This window comes from Manacus candei, unplaced genomic scaffold (assembly GCF_025592945.1).
Source record: "Manacus candei isolate 608988 ecotype Guabito, Panama unplaced genomic scaffold, ASM2559294v1 h1tg000019l, whole genome shotgun sequence".
NCBI lineage: Eukaryota > Metazoa > Chordata > Aves > Passeriformes > Pipridae > Manacus > Manacus candei.
The window spans coordinates 4,187,832-4,200,121 of NW_026138067.1; the positions used below are offsets into that span (position 1 = coordinate 4,187,832).

Here is a 12,290-nt window from a genome sequence, read left to right on the forward strand (position 1 = left end):
TAAAATGATTTAAAACATCGATCTTGAGTTCAGTTTATTAGTTAATGGCTGCTGAGACCTTGCCAAAAATGAAGCATGGGAAAAGAGCAAAACTGCTATTTATATGGTATCTGTCTGTGAAAATCCAGGGTTTCTGTTCTTAAGTCTCAAATTGTAGTTATTTATAAATCTCCTTAACCACAGAGGCTTCAAAACCAGAGTAAGATAATAGAATATATGGTTTAAATTTTGTATGATGTAGCTGTGAGCAAGCAAGGTGATAAAGATAATTACAAAAAGTTTACTTCTGTTTCTCTGTCCACCCACTTCTCCCATTCTCAGCAATTCAACAGTTTCATGTTAGTTCAATAAAAAGTGATTTGCAGACCCATAGTTGTGCATAGAGGTATAGCTCTTATGTCTGGATAGTTGCAAAATGATTGCTATATGTGTGTGTAATTATGTAATATATGTAGCATACCTATACAAGGAGATAGTATGGGCTGCAGTAGATGAATAGTGCAGTCTTTGAAAGCTGTCTTGTGTACACCATTGAATAATGATTACAGCTAAAGTGCCTGTGTTCACACATTCAAGATGGGTGCTTGGTCATTACTAAAATAACCCATAAATTTCGTTCAAATTTATTAAATTATTATAATTTTTTTCACGGTGTTTGAAAAATGTTTGAAAACATTTTCCATGATTAAAGATGAAATCAGGGTGTGGGGGGGTTTTTTGCTGTTGGTTTGTTGGTTGTTTTTTTTTTTACCGCCTCCTAGAGAGGTCTTTTTATAGTCAATATAATGAAATTTAATTTCAGCAACATCTATCAGTGTTTGGAATTAACTGTGATATCCCAGATACAAATTTGATGCTGTCTTGTGAGATGTAACCCAGTGACTATGTCATGTAATTTTTCAGTAACAGTAAAACAGTAGTCTCACATATGCTCTTATTATGAGGAGCATACTTTAATGGAAGGAGCTACTTACAGGAACTGAAAAGGTTATTAATTTTTTTTCTCAGAATCCTCAAATTTGACTTTTCTTATAGCCACAGAACAGGTAGGTAAGTGGAATTTAATGTATCATCTAATAAGTTATGAAATTTCTGATAATAGTAGGCCCCATAACCTGTTACAAAGGCATCTGAAAACTGAATACCTTGTTCATAACTGAACGTACACTTATCACATAAAATTTTGCTGATCCCTGTTATGCAACAGCAAGATGTTTGCCCATGGTACAGGTGGTGACTGCATTTCAGCCATGTCATGAGTGTACATTAGGCCTGCAAAAGCAGGCAAGTGCTTTTCATCACTGTGTCTAGCACCCAATTGCTCCATTTAGTTGTCTGGTGGACAAATTTGCAAAAGAGAATTAAACAGTGGGGGGTTTGGGGCAGTGTTTTTCATGGACTAGGTCTGCAGGTCACACAACTCACTGGTCTTCTAATTCCAGTACAAATTCAGTGTTAGTCCCACGTTCAGAGCTGAGAAGAGAATCCAGTGTTGTTTCATCCTGCAGGAAGTGTTGATGTGTTGCATAAGAGTATGTGCATATGGAGAGAAATATAGGACATGAAAGCACTCCAGTTTGGAAAAAATCTCTTGTGTTTCTGGAACACTGGTATTTTGTTCTTTGAAACTATTGTTCTTACAGGGAAATAATTAAAGAGTTGGAAAAGTTTCGTAAGTACTCAGTTACACTTAGTCTACTATTCGCTGGTATTTCAAGCCAGGTAGAGGACCATGTCCTAACAAGGAAGTTGAAAATTTTATCTTAGACGGCCCTTATGTTCTCTGTCCTGTATAAATTGCCTGAATTCCAGTAAGGACAGAGCTCTTGTTGGCTGCTTTTTTCCCCCTAAAGTACAGCTAGAATGCTTAATTAGGTTCATGCTAAAATGAACCTAATGCGTTGGAACGCAAAAACCTGGCAAATGTGAGAGAAATCTGTCTGGTGAGAAATCAATGGATTATCTGAAGTATTTGAATTAGTAGGTCACTATTTCTGCTCAATGAACTGAATGATTATTGTTTATTCATGCCTACTAGGAAATGTATAATGATTAATTTGGGAAGATGAATGAAATTAAAAAGATGCTAAATAGGTTAAGTAAAATATAGAAATTTAAGTCTGTAACACTTTTACCTAGGGTGCCTGAAAATACTGGGATCTTTATGAAAGGGCTTTAGTTCTTGAAAGGATTATTTAAAAGGAAGATGTCAAGGCACAGGTGATTTATAGAAAGTTTTAAATGGCTGGACAATCACATATCTATATCAAAAATGCATTATTCTGAGTTTTTTCAGCTAGTAAAATGTTTGGCTTTTTGTTATGGTGGCATGATTTCTTCAGTTCACTGTGTGGATTTCGAAACTGTATGAATCTCAGAAACATTAGTAACTCAAAGTCAGTGTAGTACATCAAACATTCTTTCTGTATCAAACATTCAATGCTGAGAGAGAAAAAAATAGTTGTTTATTTTTAGATTATATTTATAAGACTAAGTAACTTTTCATGTATTTTTATAAGGCAGAATACTAGGCAGAATCCACATTTATCAGAAGTTACTGCAAATCAAAAGGCTGAAATTCTTACTTCATAGTATAAATTGTATTTGGAATGGTAAGTGATACTAAGAAAAATTCAGGCATAGACTTTAGGTATGAACACATATATGTCACGTTTCTGTAATAATTAATATAGTAGCTCAGTTTGGCCTCTGAGTGGCTGTTATTGATTTGTACAAAAGTGTCAGTGCTTTTCTGTTTTTGTTCCCAGGACTAAATAGGTATTTTTTGCCAGAAATAGTGCTGCAATCATTAAGAATTTGGTGGGAGAAAATGCTGACGACAGCCATTCCCTAGCCAACACACACTTTCACACGGAAAGATCCTTTCTGGTTGCACAACAATGTTAATATCACACTTGTCTTTGTTTACTGATAGTATATTAAAAGCCTCTGTATTTTAACACTTGCTCTGCTGCAAACTCATCAAATGGCCATGCAAGTTTGGTCACTACACCGCTCTGCTTCCACTTCCCTGGGTATAAAAGACTCGCTCTCGCGGGTTGTCGGGGTCTGTGTGGCTCAGTTATCATCTTGGTAGATAAAAGTAATGTATTATCTTTACTATTAGTAAAGTAGAATGCAAAAATGCTCAAAGGCTGCAAATACTATTCAGTATACTGAATATATATCACATATTTTTATAAGCTTAGAAGAATTTTCTGCTGTTATTTAAGTTAGTTAAGTACTGCTCTTATTCTCAAGCATCCCGATGAAGAGTGCAAACTTTAAAAAGTAATTATCAGAGTTTATCCTTGCAAAAAAAAAATACCAGTTACATGAATAACTCAAATATCAGTCATCCAGATATGGGGAATAACTTCTCTTACAAAACTGCAAAAATAAAATGTGAGTATTTCTGAAAGACTTCTGAGGAGTATTGGTGGTTCAGAAAATTGGTAAATACAGGTTTTTGTTTTGCATATAAAGAAACCAATTTATCCTCTGTAAAAAAAAAAGTATGCATACATACATATATATCTGTAGGCCATTTTGGTTTTTTCCAAGGTCATTTGAAGTTTTAATTTTTTTCCTCCACTGCATTTTGATCTCATTTCTAATGCCTTAGACCCTTGATCAGTTCCTTAATAGCTTGCATTTGTTGCAAACACCTTAGTTTTGTTTTTTTTTTTAATAGAAAGCCATGTCTAATGCATGAAACTGAATACATATTAAAGAAATCCCAATGAGTACTTTGACACTATGCAGACCACTTTTCTTTTGTTCTCTTTTTTCCTTTAGATACTATTAAATAATGTTCATGTGTTTTGCTATCATAGCTTCTTAGTAGCTATGGCTAGTTTGCAACATTTTCCTCAGCTTAGTTCCTTTCTGATGTGTGAGAAGCTGTATGACAGATGAAGTTATGTGAGAAGGAAAGCTTACCCAGCTTGTTGAGGTCATATGACAGACGCAGGTTTCTGCTGTGGGTGTCTGTGGACCTGTCTTGAAGTAGGAGCTCTTTCAGCTTTTGGGGATTACTGAAAGTATGGGTTTGCTTGCAGCAGGATAACCTTTTCCAATCAGAAAGAAGCTGCTGACTTCTTAATGCATCAGGTGTCTGAGGCACACAGTGGGGCAGGAAAAATGAGGTTTTTTGTGCCACAGAGATGAGACATGATAGATCTGTACCACATAGAAATGAGGAATAAGGTATTAGCATTGTATTTTACCTCCCTTCAGTTTAATTGCTAGCCATAAGGAGAGAGAAGGAACTGGAAGAGTGAGACCAGCACTGAGTACATATTATCACTATGTTATTCTTCAATTCAGTAGTGGAAGATCTCTATCTGTTGTCTTTTTTGCTTTGATTTATTTTAGGAAATGTCCATTTGTCCAAAATCTTCACAATTCAAAAGTTTTCTTTTCCCTTTTCTGTTCCTTAGATCACTGAATATTAATAGCACAGAATAGCATCATTTTCCCAAATCTTTTTATTTTCAAAACGTATGTATTTTATGGATCAGACTTGTAAAACAGCTTGTTCCCTGTAGTCTAAAAAACACAAAGAAGGAGACGTATCTAAGAAAGACACCTCTAACTAGAATTTATACCTATGGTTGGGCTTGGTGGCCTCTCCTACAAAGTGAGTACTTTAATGATTAATTTTGCAATATTGCCACTTTTAACTCCCTCTGTATTTTAATCATAATATATGAAATTAATTATGAAAACTGCTCCTCCTGGCAGCTCAATCCTGATTGATCTGATCAGTCCTTTTCAAAAGGCTGTTCATTACTAATGTGTTCTGAAACTGATGATGAGTGTGGCAGCTTCTGTAATTTATGTGTATATGTTTGCAAAAATACCAGTTATGGGTGTCCCAATTATGTGGTACTGGAAGATGAGAGTAGGACTCTTTTATGTTCCTATACACTGGTTTTCTTAAAACTTCTACTTGTACAACCTGAAGCAGCACCCCCTGCATTGTGTTGGTTTGGGTTTTCCCCTTTCATAAATTTCCAAGTGTTTCATACAAATCTTATTTTCTGTCTAGTGGTTGCTGACTGGCATCTGGCTTCAACACAAGGCTGATTACAGTGCCAGGAAATGTCCTGAGGTTTTCAATTCAGTAGTAGCTAAGTAGCATAATTATTTTAGGAAATTAACCTTCCTACCAAGACAGATGGAGCTGATCCAGTCTACATGTCTGCTATAGAGGACTAGCCAAACACACATGGTAACCACACTTGACAGGCTCTTAGCAAGTGTCATCTACTGATGTCCTTGCCCAACAGGGAATTAAGGTATTGTTCTGTCCCAACATCCCTTCAGGCAAAACTCTGGGATTTACCAAGGCAGGAAAAAAATTAACAGAAGACTTCTTTCTTCTGTTCTCTTCAGGAGTTACTTTTATGCTTGTTTCTTCTTTCCCCTATGTGACACACTTCTTATTTCTTTTCTATTTTCCATGATTTCTGATTGAATAGTTCCTTATCTCTGTGGGGTTTTGAGACTTCCTTTTTTTTTTTTTTTTTTTTTTGTCTTTTGGTTGAGCATGAGGGGTTACAGTGAGGCTATTTACTATCATGGATATTCCTGGAATTTTTATCAGCTTTGCAGGTTTCAGTTACACATATGAAGAGAAACAAGTGGTACTTTAGTCAGCAAATTTTATTTTTAATTCACAGATTGTTGTTTCTGGCTACTCCCCTAAATGAGAGAGAATTAGCAGAGTGTTTCCCTGCAAATAAAACATAGAAGATTGGAACAAAACCTAGCTTTAAATCCCACTCATGAGGGATGTACTTGTTCAGTGATATAGGATGTTGACAGTCCTTGCTGATTGCATTATAGAATGTGTTGGTTTCCATTGTATTTATCTATTCATCCTGACCTGAAGCATCCTACCTGTGAAATTTCCAGAGTCTCCCAGTGACTTTGTATAATGTTCTCAGCCTTATCCACACTTGTGATATAGAGTTCTGTGCTTCAAAAACTCCTTTATCTTAATATTTCTTGGTACTCAAGCTGTTCCTAATTCTTACCTTGTAGTATGTGTAGTGTAGGGCCTACCTACAAAGAAGATGGTGTGAACTGAGGTAGAGTTAGAAGTTAAAGCAGAACAACTGTTCTTCACTGAGTGTCTGTTTGAACTGAATCCATTCATACTGGGGAAGGAAGACTTATTTCATGGCATAAGTGTCCATGTGAGGAGGTATTATGAAACAGTTACAGCATACTGCTTTTCCATATGAACAATTTACATGTTTGTCTCTCCAGCATAACCGACAACAAACCATCATGAAATGTCACAGATTTTACATTCTCATGGGCCAGTTTTCATTCCTTATCCTTCTAAGATATCCGTAATTGGAGTCAGGAATATCTGAGAGGATTTTTTCTAGAATAATAATCAAATCTAGTCTTGACAGGGAAAGTGTCACAAATTCATTCTTCCTGTGGCATTAACACTGCACGCTCTTGGCAGAAATTCACCTCTTAGATGTTAGTTTTAAATCTCTGCATGTTTCATTGCATGATTAAACTGATTGACGACTCAGTGATGCATATCAAGGAGCTTATATTTTTGCTCACCTGAGTTCAGTTGATAGCATAATTTTGTTTGAAGAATTTTTCTCTAATTTGCATGCTACAGATTTCTTTTAGCTCTATAATTGATAGACATAAATTGTCATACCTGTGCTGATCTCGATTTAGTTTAAATTTAAGTCATGAAGATCTCATAATTTATTCCTGCAGTTTTGTCAGTTCAACAACATGTAGGCCAAATCTAGAAATGTTTAAGAAACTGACAATAGTTTGGTGGGTATCCCAAAACATAAGGAGAAGGATATTCAGTAGAAGATGTCAGAAAGAACTATGCACCACTCAGTCTTCTTGTAAAGTTATACTATGCTCATATTCAATTTAATGCTTCTGTTATGTTAAATATTTTCATGTTATGAAATAATTAACAATTTAAGAAAATTTCTCTTTTTACTAGAAAAATTGAATTTTACTGAAATATTTCATACCTTTAATCTTGACAAAGTAAGAAAATGGTTTAATTTTTATGCCTTTTTTTTGAAACATAGGCAAGTTTTTTAATGGAATTTTTTTAGAAAACGAAATAAAGGCTGTAATTTAATATGGGCTGTCTTTCACTTCTTACAATTTTAGAAAGGTGAAACCTTTAGATGACACTGGTATGTGAAAACCTCCGGGATTTCTGTTCCATCACCAAATAGGTTATCACACTTTGCAAATTATCTTAATTTGTTTAGGGCAAACATTCTTCATAATAGTTTTGTAGCAGTTTATATTAAAAAAGTTTAAGCCTTTAATTTCATTGCATTGCATTGCATTTCTCATGAGGCTTAACCAATACAGTTGTATTGCCAGGTTTAAAAACAGTAATAGAGACATTATTATCATGTCCACAGTGAGATATACATAGTGAGAAAAAAAATCTCTTCTAGAATTTTAAATAAATAATCTTTTTCATTGCTCATCAGTAAGTATATTATTTAGTTAGATATTCTTTTTGTAACTGAGTTTTGTTGTTTGCATTAGAATCTCGTCCTTTGTCACTTCCTGTGAAAACCATGCTGAACTCATCTGAAAGTTGCAGAAGTCCTGAGGAAAGAATGAAGGAATTTATTGGAATAGTGTGGAATGCAGTTAAGTGCCTTACACTTCAGGTAAGATGAAAAGGAAGTGAAAAAAAAACTATGTCTTTCCAAACTTTATGATACGTTTTATGCATCCTAGTGCTTTTTATTAGAGGGTTTTTAAAGGAGCTCTTAGTTTTATTGTCTTATTTCAGTAGTTTCAAAGTCTGAGAGAATGAAAAATAAAGTACAGATTTTGGGTAAATTAAGAAAAGAATGCTTTAGATTTAGAATATTGGGTTTTGAAATACTTTGTTGTATTCAAGGGAAAGATTCTTAAAAAAAATATATGAAGAAAAATTGCTTGTCACACTTTTCTGTATTATAAGCATAAATATACACCTTTGTATCTGTAGTTAGATTTGAAGATTGCCTTCTTTTCTAAAAATATTTGAGGAAAGCATATACAATAAATACTTTCTCAGGGTGTATGATACAATATGCTCTTATACAGTGAAGGCTCAGCAGCTTACTTGTCTACCTTGTCAAAAAGGACAAGTAGTTGGCTGCTCGGATTAAAGCATTTTGTTTTATACTGCTCTAGGTGGTGGTTGCTGATCAGTAAGAGCAGGCTATTCATGTAGCAGTATTGATGCTGTGTTAGAAGTCCACTGTTAAGATTGCATGAACAAATATTGGATCGCTTAGAAATGCTAGAATTAAGACTGTTCCCAGTACTTATCGAGTGCTTGCTGGGAAATAACCCTAATTCAGAACTACTATAACCTGTGCTGTTTGAACCATGCATTCTATGGGTTTGGTATTTTATGGTACACCAGTATATAGTACCAAAACTGGTTTTGTTTAAAAAAGAAAAAAAATCACGAGAAACCCCAATATTATAGAAAGTAATCACTGAATACCTGTTCCTTCTTCCTACCAAGAAATATATTTATTTATATACAGGCTCATCCCAGAACCTGTATCTGTGTTACTTCTTTTTCATGTAGAAAGGACTTACTATTCACAATATTAGGAAGTTTGAAAGTTCAAGTTTTGCCTGAGCAAGAACTTGAGACTTGTGACTCGACTGCAGAACATCATGAAGTTGAGGAGATGCTTCCTATTAACTCTGTTTAGTTTTCAGCCATATCTTTCATCATTGTTTCATGAGTATTTTGCTTGTTTTCCAGCTAAACAACCAGCTAAAAATGAAGTTTGCTTGTTACTAGATAGAAAAAAAAGAAAGGTAATGGGTTTTTTTGTGGAGATGAAAGCTGGTGGCAGTGACAGGCACAGGTTTTCTCAGTGAGTAATTCATAATATATTGCTGCTCTGACCTAATTTGTTCACAGATTAGAGCTAATACTGGCAGAGGGTTTTTTGTATTGGGTACTTTTTCTAGTATTTGAGGTTCTAGATTTATTTACTTTTTACAGGATTTTTTAGTAGAGTACTCGTGCTTTCTATTTTATCATTATGACTATGAAATTATATTTTTAGTTTTTATGTATGTTGAAATTAAACACCCTTATGAATTGATACAGTACCTTACACACCTCTAGTGTGTTTCATCCTTGTGCTTTGATTGTAGTTGGTAAAGAATTTGCCAGTATCTTGCTAGAAAGATACTGCATGTTATCACTCAAAAGTTTCAAGACTCCAAGGAAACCTTAGAGGAAAAGTTCAAGAAAGTGCTTCCACAAAAATATGCAGTAGTTCTTAGTAAAATATGAAGGATTTATAGATATGCTTGCTGTTCTTTTTATTACTGCTAGTAGTCCCTACATCTATTTTATTTAAATATGTTTTTCAAGACACAAATGCCATTTATATAGCTTGTTTCCTTCAATACCAACCTAAATGGGAAATTCGTGGAAGGTGATATATAGAGGATAAGAAGATGAGGGTTATGACTGTTTTTCAATTCAATTTTATTTTATTAAACATAATGTGCATATTATTAAACACATATAAGTATATTTATAGGTTAAATTCATATAGATTTTCTGTATTTTATTATTATTTGGCATGAAAAAGGCAAATCTCTAGAATAATTTGTCTGGTTAAATGCTGGAGCACTTAGACTCTGTGGCTTTTTTTTTAAAGCTAATTTTTATGTTCCTGGATATTTTAGTAGTATCATTGTAGAACAGAAAAGTCTGTAGTTGTCATCAGATAAAACTGAACTTCATAACTTAAAATCATCAAAGGATTATTCTTTTAGTAGAAGTTTGAGTAAGTAAATGAGTTTGGAACCAAAGTAACTAGAAAGTTTATTTTGGATCCAAAGCTGGTACTTGCTTAGCCCTAGCCCTGGCTTGCTCTTGATAGAATATTGCATAAAGATTTTTGTGCATTGGAGTTGTGGTAAGCTATTAGTATGTAAGTTAGAAGACTTTCATACTTAACTATAAAAAATTGTTTTATTATTTAGTCGTTGTAGGATTTTATATGCAGCCTTGAAGTCTTTTTGGCAGTTACGCTGTATAGGAGAATAATACTCATTTTTCACATGTTCTTCATACTAATAGTTGCTAAAATTGTGAAGCAGTATAAACACAATTAATTTTAATTGGCTGTTAATGCAGAATTCCAGTGAGAACAATGAAGGATCTGTATTAAAAGTAAATGAATTAATGAGTAATGTTACAATGAATGCCAACTAAATAAGAGTGTAATTGTTACTTATAAAACTTAGATATGCCACATGCCTTTAAATTCCCCTGAATTTATTTGAAAAAAAAAGTGTTCCCTGAAATTATTGAAAATAATATTTTCTTTAAAACATATAACTTGTACAAAATTTTTGTCAGAGTGAAGCATTGAAAGGCCAGAAAGGGAAGGATGGAATTGACAGCAGTTCCTGTTCTTTGAACAGTGTCTTTATCCAGGGCTCAAAAAGAGATTCTGTGACTTGTAACTTAGCAGTAACAGCTCACAGGAGTTATTCAGCAGTTATGAGATAGGATGATTTCTTAAGTTGGTTACTTACCACAAACCAACAAAAAATTGAGTTTTCCATAACTAAATAAAACCTTCTTAAAAGGTTTGAAACTTTTCTTGGAAAAAACCAGGAATACTATGTAGTACAAAGACACTGTGTTTTAAGTGGTCAAAGAAAATGCAGCTGATCCATATTATACTCGTTTTTATGTACAGGTAACCTGCTCACTTAGTTCTCTTACTCATGTGTTCTGCTTTCCATTTATATAATTTTTACTTTCTGTATAACTTCAAAACACAAATTTCTGTCCTGCTTTTTAAAATTCTGACAAATGGTGCGTCTCTGGCTCAACTGTGGATGGTCTAAATGGGTCGAACTAATTTGGATGTCAGAGTCTGAACTATGCTCTTATAACGCTGAGCACACCAGAACCCCTACCTGAGACGTGTAACAGTAGTTCTCGGCACTTTTGGGAGTCATTGCAAGATGATATTCTGTACTTGAAAGTCCCAGAAAAACACATTAGCCTTCCTGCCAAGAACATATGTGGGATGATGAGGAGAGAGGCAACTTCTCAGGAGAGACACCCTTATACAAGTGTCACCTTGTAGAAAATCTTTGGTGCCTCTAATTATTTTATGTTACTATAAAATGTGGGTTATGGAAGGGAATCTCCTTATGGTATCACTACCATGAAAGGCTGTAAAGACTCATGTACAACCTCTCTCTCTTTGTTGCACTTGTGCAGGATAACTGTGGCATGTCACTTGTTTTGTTTCCCTTCCACCCACTCTGCTCAGGAAGATCTAATTCTTTGGCAGTATTTATATCACTGTTCTCTCTAAAGAGCAACATTCTCTTTTTATAAAATATGAATTAAAAATACTCTTTTTTTTCAGTAACTTAATACTTTCCTCTTTATACAAAAGTCTTAAAGTCATTGGACTTTTTTAGGTTCATATATTAATAGAAGCATAGAGCAATATGCTTTGCATAGCTTTTAAAAACTAGAAGGGAAAATAGTGCTTACTTCATTGACTTATCATTAGTGTATGTTATTTAGCATGTATAGGCCTTGACATAATAGAAAAGAAAATAGGGGATGATCCTGTTTCAAGAATTTGTAATAATTCCTTCTCTTTAACACATGAATGTGTTCAGTATTGGCAAACGAACATGTTGCTACCAAAACTGAAATAAGATCCTTGAAACAGAAAGGATGTTGCCATGGAAAAATGAAGTAACACTCAGTGCAGCTGCGAAGCATTAATGAATAGGATATTTTTTTAAAAGATCATTTGTGTTTGGTGTGGCTTGGAGGGTCCCAACCAGATGGTTTCCATGAACAGGATCTGACCCCCAGCTTGAGGACTTCTTACTGGCAGATTACTTCATTTTCTTTCCCTTGGATTGTCAGATCCTTACATTAATGCAAGATTTACTGCTGCAGATTTATATTCAGTTACATAAATCAGTCACATCTTACATTAAATTCACAATTTTAGGCACACAATTTAACAGTTATTTAAAAAGTGTAAAAAGATTTATATGATAGCTTTAATATATACTATTAATGTAGTTTAATTTTAAGAATTTGGATTACATATATTTTAAAACACTTTCCGATTGGTGAAGCAATCTGTAGCTCACATTCTCGCATTTGTCCAACATATAATTCCATCATTTTAGGTGTACTCTTCATTCCTTTACTGGAATTTGTAAGTAGAGAGATC

The 12,290-nt window shown here is 34.2% G+C and overlaps 1 protein-coding gene across 3 annotated transcripts in view; it reads left to right on the forward strand.

Annotated features, from left to right (window-relative positions):
* Positions 1-12,290, forward strand: part of VPS13B (vacuolar protein sorting 13 homolog B) — a 428,152-nt gene that overhangs the window by 196,103 nt on the left and 219,759 nt on the right. For all 3 annotated transcript variants that reach the window (XM_051785196.1, XM_051785198.1, XM_051785197.1), the window contains exon 22: positions 7,573-7,700. In XM_051785196.1, the coding sequence (XP_051641156.1) occupies positions 7,573-7,700 (128 nt within the window). The remainder of the gene's footprint in view (positions 1-7,572; positions 7,701-12,290) is intronic.